Below are 13,629 nucleotides of genomic sequence, written 5' to 3'. Positions count from 1 at the left end.
GCCGCGCCGCTCTGGCCGCTCCTCTCGCTGGTAGAAGGCGCTCTAGGGCGCTCGCCCCGCCTCGTCTCTCTGCTCCCCGGCGGAACCGCTCTGGCGGCTCGTCTCGTTGCTCCGTTCCTCCTAGCCGCCGGACGTAGCCCCGCCCCCGCGGCCGCTCTAGCCCCTCCTTTCGCTGCTTCGCGCTGCCGCACTGGCCATCCCCTGCTGCTGGCGCGGCCGCTCTGGCCCCTCCTCTCGCTGCTCCGCGGGCCTGGGAGTCCGCCACCGCCCCGAGGAGCCGCCGCCAGCGGGTGAGGGGGGGGGGGGGCGGGATGTATAGGGCGGCCCATAGACGCCCATAGGGGCTATGGGGGGCCCCGCGAAGCCCCCCAGCCCCGCAGCATCCCCCCCCGGCCCCTTCGGCCCCCGGTGGAGGCCCGTGGCAACCCCCTAAGCCCCCAGGCCGCCCCCAGCCCCTGTGGGCCCGGGGAGGCCCCGCTCTGCCTCACGGGGGGGAGTTGTGGCGTGGGGAGAGGTCCTATGGCGTGACCTGGGGGGGTTCGGGGGGGCTTGGGGGGCTCTGTGGGGCTTGGGGGGGGCTGGGAAATGTTGGGAGGCTGGGGGGTCGTTGTGGGGCTGAGGGTCTCTGGGGGGTGTCTGTGGGGCTGGGGGTCTTTGTGGGACTGGGGGTGTCTATGTGTGGTTCCTGTGGGGCTGGGAGGGGGCTGGGGGGTCTCTGTAGGGCTGGGAGGTCTCAATGGAGCCGGAGGCATCTCTGAGGGGTCTCTATGGGGCTGGGGGGGTCTCTGTGGGGCTGGGGGTCTCTGTGGGTTCTCTGTGGGGATGGGGAGGGTCTCTGTGGGGCTGGGGGTATTTGGGGGTCCTTGTAGACGTGGGGGGTCCCTGTGGGGTCAGGTGGGTCCCTATGGGGCACGGCCTCCCCATGGGCCCCCTGTGGCTTCGGGGGGTCTGCGGGGCTGGGGGTCATTGGGGGGTCCCTATGGCGTCGGGGGACTCCTTATAGGGCAGGGCCTCCCCGTGGGGTCCCTGTGGGTTCAGGGGGTCATTGGGGGCTTCCTATGGGCTCAGGGGGCTCCTATAGGGCCGGCTCTGCCTCCCCACACATCCAGCCTCCCAAGTGCCCCCTGCTCTCCCCACAGGCAGCTCCCGGGGTGCTGTGCCCCCCGCATTGGCGCCCTTGGTGCCACCGATGCCCTTGGTGCCGTTGGCACCATTGGCACCATGGATGCACTGCGGGCGCTGGGCGCGCTGCGGGCACTGCTGGTGCTGAGTGTGGCGCGGGGGGTGGCCGCGGGTGACTGCAAGGGGCAGCGGCGGGTCCTGCGCGGCTCCTCCGGCTTTGTCACCGACGGCCCAGGCAACTACTCAGTCAACGGCAACTGCGAGTGGCTGGTGGAAGGTGGGGACCCCCCCGGGACCCCCCTCAAATCACACGCGGGCAGCTGGGGGAGGTGGGGCGCCCCGCAACGCCTGCAGGCCCCCAAAGACCCCCCTATAGTGAGTCTGTATGGCCTCAGGGGTGCTCTGGATCCCCTCCCCAGCATCCAAACATGCTTGGAGCACCCCAGAGACCCCCCCAACAATGTCCCCATGGGCCCTCTGGACCTCCCCGGCCCCCCAAAATGCCTGCAGTCCCCCAAAGTCCCCCCTCAATGTGCCTTTAGGGTCCCAGAGACCCCCCCATGGCACCCCAACGAGCCCCTAGGCACTCCAAAGCCCCCCTGGGCACCCTATAGCCTTCTTCCCACATCCCTTATAGCATCCAGAGACCACCCCCGGTGCCCCCCAAGCCCCCGCATCACCCCTTGGTCGTCATCCCCCGGGTCCCCACGATTTGCGAGGGGGTCTGGGGGGGGCCAGCTGGCCCCCACCCTGAACCCCCCCTGCCCCTGCAGCCCCCAGCCCGCGGCACCGGGTGCTATTGACCTTTACTTTCATGGACACGGAGTGCACCTACGACTACCTGTTCGTGTATGACGGGGACTCCCCTCGCAGCCCCCTCCTCGCCAGCCTCAGCGGCAGTACCCTGCCCCCCCCACTGGAGGCCACCTCGGGCAAGGTGGGGGCGGGGGGGGCTGTGGGACAGGGGTGGCTGTGGGGTGGGGGGCTAGGGGGTGGCTGTGGGGCTGCTGTAGGGCAGGGGGTCCATGGGGTGGGGGGCTAGGGAGTGGCTGTGGGGCTGCTGGGGGGCAGGCGGTCCATGGGGGGGGGGGGGGGGGGGGGCAAGGGGGTGGCTGTGGTGCAGGGGGTGGCTCTGGGGAGCCCTGGGGTGGCCGTGGGGCAGCTGTGGGTCAGGCTCTGCCCCTGCGCCCCCCAGATGCTGCTGCACCTCTTCAGCGACGCCAACTACAACCTGCTGGGGTTCAACGCCACCTTCCGCGTGTCACTGTGCCCGCGTGCCTGCTCGGGGCGGGGGACCTGCGACCCCCAGGGGCGCTGCCAGTGCCAGCCCGGCTGGGGGGGCCCCGACTGCGCCCAGCCCCACTGCGCAACCCACTGCCAGCCCCACAGCGGCACCTGCAACCAGGTGAGCATGGGGTGGGGGGGTGGAGACCGCAGTGGGAGGCTGGGGGAGCCTGAATGTGTGGATCTGGGGGACCCCTAAATCTGGGGGTCTGGGGGAGCCCCAAACCTGAGGGGCTGAGGACCCTGAATCAATGGGGCTGGGGGACCACAAATCCATGGGGCTGGCAGAGCCTGAATTTGTGTGGCTGGGGACCCCCCCCCCCCCATTTCGGAGGTCCCCTCCACCCCCCCTCCCCATTTCGGGGTCCCCTCACCCCCCAATTTTGGGGTCCCCCCCTAGGCCACGGGGCGCTGCGAGTGCCACCCAGGCTTCGTGGGGCGTGCGTGTGACCTGGCGCTGGGGGAGAGCCGGGGGGGGGGCCGCTGGTACAACGTCAGCGAGGGGGACCCCCACTTCCCCCCCCGCACTGCCGCTGCTGGCGCTGTCCTGCCTCGCACCGGGGGCTTCTACATCTTCGGGGGTGAGTGGGGGGGGTGGGTATGGTGGGGTATGGTGTTCTGGGGGGCTTTGGCAGAGCTCCGAGGTCCTGGGGTGCTCAGAGAGGGGGGGCTCTGGGGTCCTGGAGAGCTCAGGGGAGGGATGTGGCAGGGGAATATAGGGTCTGGGGGGTTCAGCGGAGGGGCTCTGGGGTCCTGGGGAGCTCGGGGGGGGGAGGGGGGATATGGGGTCTTGGGGGACTTAAGAGGAATGGGGGGATATGGGGTCTTGGGGGGGATATGGGGTCCTAGGGGCTTGGGGGAGGGATGTGGGGGGAAAAAGGGGGCTTGGGGGGCTTGGGAGGGGAGGGGGCTCTGGGGGGGACTGTAGGGTGCGATGGGGAGGGATGTGGGGGCTCTGTGGGGTGATGTGGGTCTGGGGGCAGAAGGGGGGCTCACCGGAGGGGAGCTGATGGGGGAGGTCACTGGGGGGGTCTCACTGTCCCCCTCCCCCCCCCAGGGCTGGACCTGAACCGGGCGCTGGGTGACCTTGTTGTCTACAACTTCAGCACCAACCTCTGGGCGCGCCTGGAGCTGAGCCCTGCCCCAGTGAGACCCATCCCCCTCCCCGAGACCCCCGCCCTCCCCACCCCCCCCAGCCCCTGCAACCCAACCCTGAGACCCCCTCCTGAGCCCCACCCTGGTGCGAGTCCCCCTGCAACACCCCCCCTCACCGGGAGACCCCCGAGATCCCCCGTGAGATGCCCCCCAAGATCCCCCTGCCACCAGACCCCCCAGGCCACAAGACACCCCCCTGAATATCCCATCCCCCCACCCCCCCCGCCCCTGTACCCCCCTCCCCCTCCCATGTGTCCCCCCACCCGGGGGTCCCCAGCCACCCCTGACCCCCCCCAGCCCTCACACGTGGCCCTGTGCCCCCACCATCTGGGGGTCCCAGTGCCCTCCCCCACCTCCCACATGGCTGTGTGCCCCCCCACCGGGGGTCCCCGGTCCCCCTGACCCCCCCTGCCCCCCCAGGCTCCCCGGCACTCACACGTGGCTGTGTGCTGGCGGGACATGCTGGTGCTGAGCGGGGGGGAGCTGGCCGGGGGGGCCCTGGCCAACGACGTGTGGCTGTACGACCCCGTGGGGGGGGGCTGGCAGGAGCTGCACCCCCTCAACGGCACCCGCCCCCCCGGACTGGCCGCCCACGCCGCTGCCCTGGTGGACGACTGGCTCTACATCTTTGGAGGTGGGGGGCTGGGAGGGGGTTGGGGGGGCTGTGGGGTGTCGGGGGGGGGGCTGTGGGGGGCTTGGAGGGGCTGTTCTGCTGGGGGGTCCCTGGGTCGGGGGGTCCCTGTGTTGGGGGTCCAGGGTTCCGTGGGAGGGAGGTCCGTGGGTCTGTGGAGGGGGTCTGGGGGTCCAGTGGGGGAGAGTCCGTTGGGATCTGAGCATGCCCCCCCCCAGGCCGGACCCCCGAGGACCTGTTCTCCTCCCGGCTGTTCCGGTTCCACCTGGGGACAAGGAGCTGGGAGCTGGTGGTCCCGTGGGGGGGGAAGCCCCCGGCTGCCGCTGGCCACTCCATGGTCTTCCACCCCCCCTCACGCACCCTCCTCATCTACGGGGGGCACCGGCCCTCCACCGCTCGGTACGGGGGGGCCGGGGGAGGTCCTGGGGGGACTTGGGAGGATGGGAGGTACTGGGGGGGGGGGGTCCTACTGGGGCTCGGGAGTGCTGGGGGGATCCAGGGGGTCTTAGTGGGGCTTGGGGGGTGCTGGGGAGATCCTGGGGGGGGCGTGGGGGTGCTGGGGGATCCTAGGGGGGCTTGGGGGGTGCTGGGGAGATCTGGGGGGGCCATGAGGGTGCTAGCAGGTCCTAGGGGGCCTTGGGGGTGCTGTGAGGTCCGGGGGGGGTGGTGTCCTAGGAGGGCTTAGGGAGGTCCTGGAGGGGTCCTGGGGGTCTGGGGAGGGGTCCTTGGGGCAGGGGTCCTTGAGAGGGTCCTTGTGGGGGGCTTGAGGGGGATTTGGGGGGGGCCCTAGGGGTTTGGGGAGGTGTCTGCGGGTGCTGGGGTGGGGGTCCTTGGGGGTATCCCTGAGGGGAGAGGTTTGGGGAGGTGTCCTTGGTGGGGGTCCCACCTGTGCCCCCCCCAGGTTCAGCACGCGCGCCAACACGACGGAGCTGTTCCACCTGGGGCGGCGGCACTGGGCCACGCTGCGGGCGCGGGGGGGGCCCCGGGAGCGCGCCTTCCACTCCGCCACCCGCCTGGGCGACTACATGGTGGTCTACGGTCAGTGACACCCCCCTGCCCCTGACCCCCGGGACCTCCCCCCCTGGACCCCCTGCATCTCCCTGGGACCCCTCCCCAGACCCCCCCCACCCCTCCCCCCATGGCAGGGCTGAGCCCCCCAGACCTCCACAGCCCCCAGTGCCCCACGTAACCCTCTCGGACTCCCTCTGGGACCCCCGGGACCCCCTGACATCCCTCCCCACGCCCCCCATACCCTTCCCCATGCCCCCCGTGACCCCCCAAATCCCCCTCCTGCCCCTCTCATGCCCCCCCAGTGCCCCCCGGCCCCTGACCTCCCCCTCCCCCCCCCCAGGGGGCAACGTGCACACCCACTACCACGAGGAGAAGTGCTACGAGGACGAGATCTTTTTCTACCACCTGGGCTGTCATCAGTGGGTGCCCAGCGCCCAGCTGGCCCACGGGCTACCCCACGGTGAGGGGGGGGCATGGGGGGGGTGTCTGCTCCATGGAAGGGGTGGGGGGCTCATGGGGCTGCCCCAGCGGGAGCAGGGGGGCTGTCACCAGTGGGTGCCCAGCGCCCAGCTGGCCCACGGGCTACCCCACGGTGAGGGGGGGGCATGGGGGGGGTGTCTGCTCCATGGAAGGGGTGGGGGGCTCATGGGGCTGCCCCAGCGGGAGCAGGGGGGCTGTCACCAGTGGGTGCCCAGCGCCCAGCTGGCCCACGGGCTACCCCACGGTGAGGGGGGGGCATGGGGGGGGTGTCTGCTCCATGGAAGGGGTGGGGGGCTCATGGGGCTGCCCCAGCGGGAGCAGGGGGGCTGTCACCAGTGGGTGCCCAGCACCCAGCTGGCCCACGGGCTACCCCACGGTGAGGGGGGGGCGTGGGGGGGGTGTCTGCTCCATGGAAGGGGTGGGGGGCTCATGGGGCTGCCCCAGCGGGAGCAGGGGGGCTGTCACCAGTGGGTGCCCAGCACCCAGCTGGCCCACGGGCTACCCCACGGTGAGGGGGGGGGCGTGGGGGGGGTGTCTGCTCCATGGAAGGGGTGGGGGGCTCATGGGGCTGCCCCAGCGGGAGCAGGGGGGCTGTCACCAGTGGGTGCCCAGTGCCCAGCTGGCCCACGGGCTACCCTACGGTGAGGGGGGGGCGTGGGGGGGGTGTCTGCTCCATGGAAGGGGTGGGGGGCTCGTGGGGCTGACCGAGCCGGGGGGCTGTCACCAGTGGGTACCCAGCGCCCAGCTGGCCCACGGGCTACCCCACAGTGAGGGGGGGGGGGGGGGAGGGTTCTGGGGGGGTCCCTGAGCATCCCTCTCCCCACAGTGGGGGGTTCCGCCGGGGTCCCTGAGTGTCCTGCTCCCCGCAGAGGGTGGGGGTCCTGGGGAGGGTCCCCAGGGGTTCCCTGAGTGCCCTTCTCCTTGCAGGGCACAGGGGGGCTTCCCGGGGGGGTCCTGGGGGGGTCCCTGAGCGCCCCTTTCCCCGCAGAGGGGGGGTCGCAGTGGGGGCCCAGCGCGGGGGGCGCTATGCCCATGCGGTGGGGGCGCTGGGCGGGGCGCGTGCTGCTGGTGGCAGGGGGCTTCAGCGGTGCCCCCCGGGGCGACCTCCTGGCCTACAAGGTGCCACCCTTCGTTGTCCCACCACCGGCCCAGGACGTGAGTGCCCTCCCCGGGGGTCCCCGAGGCTCCCCCACCCCTTGGACCCCTGACCCCCCTGGGGGTCCCTGCAGCCCCTAACCCAGCCCTGGGGGTCCCTGCAGCCCCAATGCCCACCCTGGGGTGTTCCTGAGCCACCCCCCCCAAGGATCCCTAAGCCCACCTGGGGAGTCTCTGTCCCCATTTCAGGGGGTTTACATTCCCATCCTGGGGGGTCCCTGTCCCCATCCCAGGGGTCCCCATCCCCATCCCAAGGATTCCCAGTCCCGGGGGTCTCTGTTCCCATCCCACGGGGTCCCTGTCCTGGGGGTCCCCGTCCCCATCCCCGGGATTCCCTGTCCCTGTGGTCCCCGTCCCCATCCTGGGGGTCCCTCATCCTCATCCTGGGGGATCCCTGTCCTCGGGGTCCCTGTCCCCATCCCGGGGGTCCCCATCCCCGTCCCAGGGATTCCCTGTCTCTGTGGTCCCTGTCCCCATCCAGGGGGGCCCCCATCCTCATCCCGGGGGGTCCCTGTGCCGGGGGACCCCCTCCCCACACCCCCCCATGCCCCCCCAGTACCACCTGGATTACTGCTCTCTGTACGCGGAGCGCGGCACCTGCACCAAGGACCCCCAGTGCGCCTGGTGCCTGGGGGGCTGCCAGAGCCCTGCGCCTCCCACCAGTGTGAGGGGGGGGCTGCGCCGGCGGGGGGGCATGGCACGAGGTCCCCGGGGAAATGGGGTGTGGGGCGTGGGGGTCCCGGGGGAAGTGGGGGAGCATGGGTGCTGGCGTCCCTGGGAATTCAGGGGGGACAGATGCTGGGGTCCCCTGGGGAAATGGGGCGGGTATGGGTGTGGGGGTCCTGGGGGAAATGGGGGGGGGGGTGATATTGGGGTCCCCTGGGGAAATGAGGTGGGACAGACACTGGGGGTCCCATGGAGAAATGGGGGGATCATGGGCACTGGGGGTCTCCATGGAGTTGGGGGGGGGGGCATGGGTGTCAGGGTCTCCTGGGGAAATGGGGGGGGAGGGGAGATTCTGGGGTCCTCCAGGGAAATGGGGGTCAGGGTGTTGGGGACCCCTCACTGGAGGCAGCTGGGGAGGGGGGACCCCAGGTGCCGGGGGGGGGGTTGTCCGTGCCCCACATAGCCCTGTTTGGGGGGGGTGGGGGTGTCCCCCCTGACCCATGTGTCCCCCCCCCCAGTGCCTGAGCACTGGCTGCCTGGGCCTGGCACGGCTGCTGGTGGACTGCGAGTCCTGCCTGGTTTTTGGGGAGGGGGCTGGGCCAGGCCCCCCCGCGGCCCCGGTCCCTTTGGGTGGTGTGTGCAGAATGACACCTGCATGCCTGTGGCAGGTGAGAGGGAGGAAGGGGGGGTACGGGGAGGGGGTGGGGGTTGCAGAGGGGAGGGGCGTCTATGGAGGGGATGGGGGGGGCGGGTCCATGGAGGGCACAGGGGGGTCCACAGAGGTAATGGGGGGCGCGTGGAGGAGATGAGGGGTCCATGGGGGCAATGGGGGCGGGGTCCATGGAGGGGTTGAGGGGTCTGTGGAGGCAATGAGGGGGGTGGTGGTCCCTAGAGGCAAATGGGGGGGGGTCCCTAGAGGCGATAGGGGTTCCTTAGAGGCAATGGGGAAGGTTCCTAGAGGGGGGGGGGTCCCTAGAGGCAATGGGGGGGGTCCCTAGAGGGGGGGGGGTCCCTAGAGGCAATAGGGGTTCCTTAGAGGCAATGGGGAGGGTCCCTAGAGGCAATGGGGGGTGGTCCCTAGAGGTGATAGGGGTTCCTTAGAGGCAATGGGGGGGGTCCCTAGAGGGGAGGGGTCCCTAGAGGCAATAGGGGTTCCTTAGAGGCAATGGGGGGGGGTCCCTAGAGGGGGAGGGGTCCCTAGAGGCAATAGGGGTTCCTTAGAGGCAATGGGGGGGGTCCCTGGGGGGGGGGGGTCCCTAGAGGCAATAGGGGTCCAGAGAGATGACATGGGGTCTGCAGAGATCACAGGGGGCCCACCAAGGTGACCGCCCCCCTCTCCACCCCCCTGCCGTGCCACCCCCCCCCCCCCCCCAGAGCAGAGCCAGTGCCGTGTGGGGGCAGATCTCGGGGACCTACGGCTGGTGGGGTCCGCGCCCCGTCTTTGTGACAGCGCTGGAGCAGTGCCGCACCGCCGCCTTCCAGCCCGGCCTCCACCTCCTCACCTACCAGCAGCCCCGCAACGACTCCCAGCCCGACAAGGTGGGTGCCCCCCCACCCCTCCGGGGGTGTCCCCCCCACCCCAGGGTGGTCCCGGGGGTTCCCCGCCACCCATCCCCCCACCCCTAACACCCGGGGGGGGGGGCAGGTGGCCATCGTGCGCAGCACCACCATCACGCTCAGCCCCAGCGGCGACACCGACGTCTCGCTGGTGTATCGGGGGTACATCTACCCGCTGCTGGGACCCCCCCCCACCCCCGGCCCCGGCCCCAGCGTCTGGGCACGCATCCAGCGCCTCTACGTCATTGCCCGGCTTGGCAGGCACCCCAATTCTCCGGAGCTGGTAGGGGCCGGGGGGGCTGGAGTGGCTGGGGTCACTTGTGGAAGGAGGAGGGGGCTGGGGAGGGGGGGGGGGGGCGCGGCTAGGGTTCCTTATTGGGAGAGGAGGGGGGATAACGGGGGGCCGTGGAGGGCTGGGGTGGGGCAGGGCTCACCCATTGGGGGAGGAGGGGGGATAAACGGGGGGCTGGGGGGTGCTGGGGTCCCTTATGGAGGGAGGAGGAGGGATAATGAGGGGCTGGTGTGGGGCTGGGGTCCCTTATGGGTCACTCCCCCCCATTGTGGGGGTCTCCCTTGCAGCAGGGGGGATGCTGGGCATGGGGGTCCCATTAGGGCTGTTTCCTTCCCCCCCCCCCCATTTTTGGGGTCCCCCTCGCAGCAGGGGGGGGGTCTGGGGGTCCCCACTCACCCTGCTGCTGCCCACATTTTTGCCCCCCCCCCAGGAGGAGGTGGGGCGCTGGTGGTTGCAGCAGGAGCGGGAGACGCGTCCCCTGCAGCGCCCCCGCCCCGAGAGGCTTTTCGGGGCGCCCGAGCGGGGGCAACAAGTACGCGGTGCAGGTGGAGGGGCACTTCAACAGCTCCGGGGGGGGGCTCAGCAGCGAGCTCACCCTCGTCTGGGACCGCACCGGCGTCCCGGGGGGCAGCGTGAGTAGGGGGTGGGGGGCGTGGGGGGGCTGGGGAGGAGTCCCATGGGGAGGGAACGGGGATAAGGGGGTGCTGGGGGAGGGTGGGGGTAAGGTGACAGGGAGGTTGGGGGGGGTTGGGGCAGCGTGAGGGGGGGGGGGGGCCTGGGGGGGGGCACAGTGAGCTGGGGGCCAGTGGGGGGTCCCAGACACCCCCATCCTTTAGCCATGGCTCTCCCCACCCAGGGGCTGCTCTAGGGCTGGGGGTTCTGGGGGCTGGGGAGGGGGCTGGGGCAGTGACCTGGGGGTCCCAGACCCCCCCTTGGCCATGGCTCTCCCCACCCAGGGGCTGCTTTGGGGCTGGGGGTTCTGGGGGCTGGGGAGGGGCTGGGGGGGGGGGGAGTGAGCTGGGGGGTCCCAGACCCCCCTTGGCCATGGCTCATGGCAGGGCTCTGGTTCTGGGGGGTTCTGGCAGGGGTCGGTAGTTCGGGGGGGGGGGGGGGGTGCTGGGGGGCTCTGTGGATGTTCCCTCTGCCCCAACCCCCTCGTGCCCCCCCCCCCAGGAGATCTCCTTCTTCTTCCTGGAGCCGCTGCGGTCGCCCCCCGGGCGCTGCCCCTCGTACCCCTCGTGCCTGGCCTGCCTGGCCGACCAGGGCTGCGGCTGGTGCCCCCCCAGCGCCTCCTGCCACGGCCGCCTGCACCCCCCAGGGGGGCTCTGCGGGGGGGGCGGCCCCCGCCTCATCCTCACCCCCGCCAACTGCGTCCTGTGCGAGGACTATCGCGACTGTCACGCCCTGTGCCGCTGTGAGATGGGGGGGGCTGGGGGGCTGCGGAGGGGGACTTGGGGGGGGGGGGGGGGGGGGAAATTGGGGAGGGTTGGGGGGCTGGGGAAGGGGCTTGGAGGGGGCGGCAGGGGGATTGGGGAGGGTTGGGGGGCTGGGAAGGGGCTTGGAGGGGCGGCAGGGGGATTGGGGAGGGTTGGGGGGCTGGGGAAGGGGCTTAGGGGGGTGATGGTGGGGATTGGGGCGGTCTGGGGGCTGCAGGGAGGTCTGGGGGCTGCAGGGGGTGCTGGGGAAGGGGGCTGGGGGGCTACAGGGGTATCTGGGGGGGCGGGGGGGCTATGGGGGAGCTGGGGGAGTCGGGGTGTGGCTGGGGAGGGTGCAGAAGGGATTGGGATGGTGCTGGGGGGTCTGGGGGCTGCAGGGGCTGTGGCGGGGGTGGGGCACGGGGGTGTCTGGGAGGGTCAGAGGGCTCCGGGGGGGGTCTCTGGGGGTCTCTGCTGACACCCTCCCCTACCAGGACCCCTTCTGCGAGTGGCAGGCGCACAGCAGCAAGAAGGGCGACTTCGTCTGCACCCGCCGCGGGCGGCACGGGGGGGCTGTGCGAGCCCCCCAGGACTGCCCCAGCCTCTGCAGCCAGTCAGTGCTGGGGGGGGAGGGGGGGGTCCTGGGGGGGCTTAGGGGGGGTCCCTGGTAGGTCTGTGGGTTGGGGGGGGGAACCTTGTGGGCCTGGGGGTCCCTGGGGGGGGGGGGGGGGGGGGGGTCCGGGGGGGGGTCCCTGCTGGGGCTGGGGGGGGGGGGGCTGGGGGGGGGCTGGGGGGGGGGGCTGGGGGGGGGTGGTGGGGGGTGGCTGGGGGGGGTTCCCTGGTGTCTGACCCCCCCCGCAGGCGGCGCTCCTGCGCGGAGTGGTCTGTCCAACTCCAGCCAGTGCGCCTGGTGCCAGTCCACGCGCCGCTGCTTCTTCTTCGCCGCCTACTTGGCCAAGTACCCCCTACGGGGGGCCTGCCGGGGCTGGTACGACAGGTGAGTGGGGGGGCGGGGGCTGGGGGGTCCGGGGATACGGGGGAGGGGGGCTGGGGGGGGCTGAGGGGCATAACAGGGTCCCGGCAGTCCTGGGTGTATCCTGGGGGGCTTGGGGAGGGTCCTGGGGGGTCTGTGGGGGGGCGCACAGTGACCTTTTGGGGGCACAGCAGGGTCCTGGGGGGTCTCTGGGGGGGCACGGTGACCTTTTTGGGGCACAGCAGGGTCCTGGGGGGTCTGTGGGGGGGCACAGTGACCTTTTGGGGGCACAGCAGGGTCCTGGGGGGTCTCTGGGGGGGCACAGTGACCTTTCGGGGGCACAGCAGGGTCCTGGGGGGTCTTTGGGGGGGCACAGTGACCCCTGAAGGGGCACAGCAGGGTCCTGGGGGGTCTCTGGGGGGGCACAGTGACCTTTTTGGGGCACAGCAGGGTCCTGGGGGGTCTCTGGGGGGACACAGTGACCTTTTGGGGGCACAGCAGGGTCCTGGGGGGTCTCTGGGGGGGCACGGTGACCTTTTTGGGGCACAGCAGGGTCCTGGGGGGTCTCTGGGGGGGCACAGTGACCCCTGAAGGAGCACAGCAGGGTCCTGGGGGGTCTCTGGGGGGACACAGTGACCTTTTCGGGGCACAGCAGGGTCCTGGGGGGTCTCTGGGGGGGCACAGTGACCCCTGAAGGGGCACAGCAGGGTCCTGGGGGGTCTCGGGGCGGGGGGGGGGGGGCACAGTAACCCCTGGGGCAGGGCACAGCTCCCCACTAGACCCACGCATGCCCCAGGAGGACCCCCTGGGGTAAAAGCGCCCCCCCCCCCCCAGCCCCCCAGGGGGCCCTTTATCCTCGGGGTGGGGGCGGGGGGGGGGTGTCCCGCTGCTGCCCGTGCCTGGGGGTGACAGGTTTTTTTTTTGGGGGGGGGTCCCACAGTGTGCACTCGGCCCCCCAGTGCCAGGACTGCAGCCGCTTCAGCACCTGCAGCGAGTGCCTGCGCAACCTGGAGTGCGGCTGGTGCGGCGACACCCGCAACCCCACGCTGGGCCGGTGAGTGGGGGGGGGTCCCCGAGACCCCCCCCCCCAAATCCTGACACACACACCCTCCCCCCCCTCCAGCTCGGCCCCCCCCACCCTCACTGTGTCCCCCTCCCCACGCAGGTGCCTGGAGGGGGATTTCTCGGGGCTGCGGGGGTACCCCCAACTGCTCGGTGGCACTGGGGGGGATGACCACCCCAAATGGGGGGGGGGGTCGCGGCGTGGTCCTACGGACAGTGCCCAGATGTGGACGAGTGTCACCTGGGGCTGGCGGGCTGTCACCCCCTGGCCACCTGCCGCAACACTCCCCAGGCCTTTGAGTGTCGCTGCCGCCGCGGCTACACCGGTGACGGAACAACCCACTGCAACCGCACGTGAGCGGGGTGGGGGCGTCATGCGGGGGGGTTTGGGGACACGGGGGACATGGTGGGGGCCAGGGGTGTTTGGGGACACAGGGGCCATGTGGGGACATCGTGTGGGGTGGTGGCATTGGGGGACGTGGGGACATTGCGTGGGGCAGGGGCATTTGGGGACACGGGGACCATGTGGGGGCGTTTGGGGACATGAGACATTGCGTGGGCGGGGGCGTTTGGGGACAGGGGACCATGTGGGGGCGTTTGGGGACATCGGACCATGTGGGAGCGTTTGGGGACACGGGACATTGCGTGGGGCGGGGGCGTTTGGGGACACAGGGACCATGTGGGGACATCACGTAGGGTGGGAGCGTTGGGACCACGGGGGCCACCACTGCCACAACTGCCCCCTCTCCCCCCACCATGGTGACACAGGGGGGGTCCCCAGTTGCCTTCTCCCCGTGTCACCACGCCCCGCCCCCCCAGGTGCTAC

At 71.6% G+C, this 13,629-nt stretch overlaps 1 protein-coding gene across 1 annotated transcript; it reads left to right on the top strand.

Moving 5' to 3' along the window:
- Nucleotides 1–46: 46 nt before the first annotated feature.
- MEGF8 (multiple EGF like domains 8) lies at nt 47–13,191 on the top strand. The gene is given in 28 exon segments (XM_080411716.1): nt 47–290; nt 1,140–1,399; nt 1,896–2,059; nt 2,318–2,527; nt 2,807–2,987; nt 3,464–3,552; nt 3,982–4,195; nt 4,411–4,591; nt 5,094–5,230; nt 5,544–5,663; nt 6,672–6,838; nt 7,395–7,502; nt 8,023–8,100; nt 8,103–8,172; nt 8,879–8,898; nt 8,900–9,043; nt 9,150–9,344; nt 9,784–9,876; nt 9,878–9,985; nt 10,527–10,757; nt 10,759–10,767; nt 11,263–11,381; nt 11,630–11,651; nt 11,653–11,765; nt 12,682–12,795; nt 12,907–12,943; nt 12,945–12,974; nt 12,976–13,191. Coding segments are annotated over 27 exon segments (3,318 nt in total). The 5' UTR covers nt 47–290; nt 1,140–1,221; the 3' UTR covers nt 13,162–13,191.
- Nucleotides 13,192–13,629: the final 438 nt, after the last annotated feature.

This window comes from Falco punctatus, assembly GCF_963210335.1.
Source record: "Falco punctatus genome assembly, contig: scaffold_267, whole genome shotgun sequence".
Classification (NCBI taxonomy): domain Eukaryota; kingdom Metazoa; phylum Chordata; class Aves; order Falconiformes; family Falconidae; genus Falco; species Falco punctatus.
This window is presented reverse-complemented; position numbering and strand designations above follow the sequence as displayed.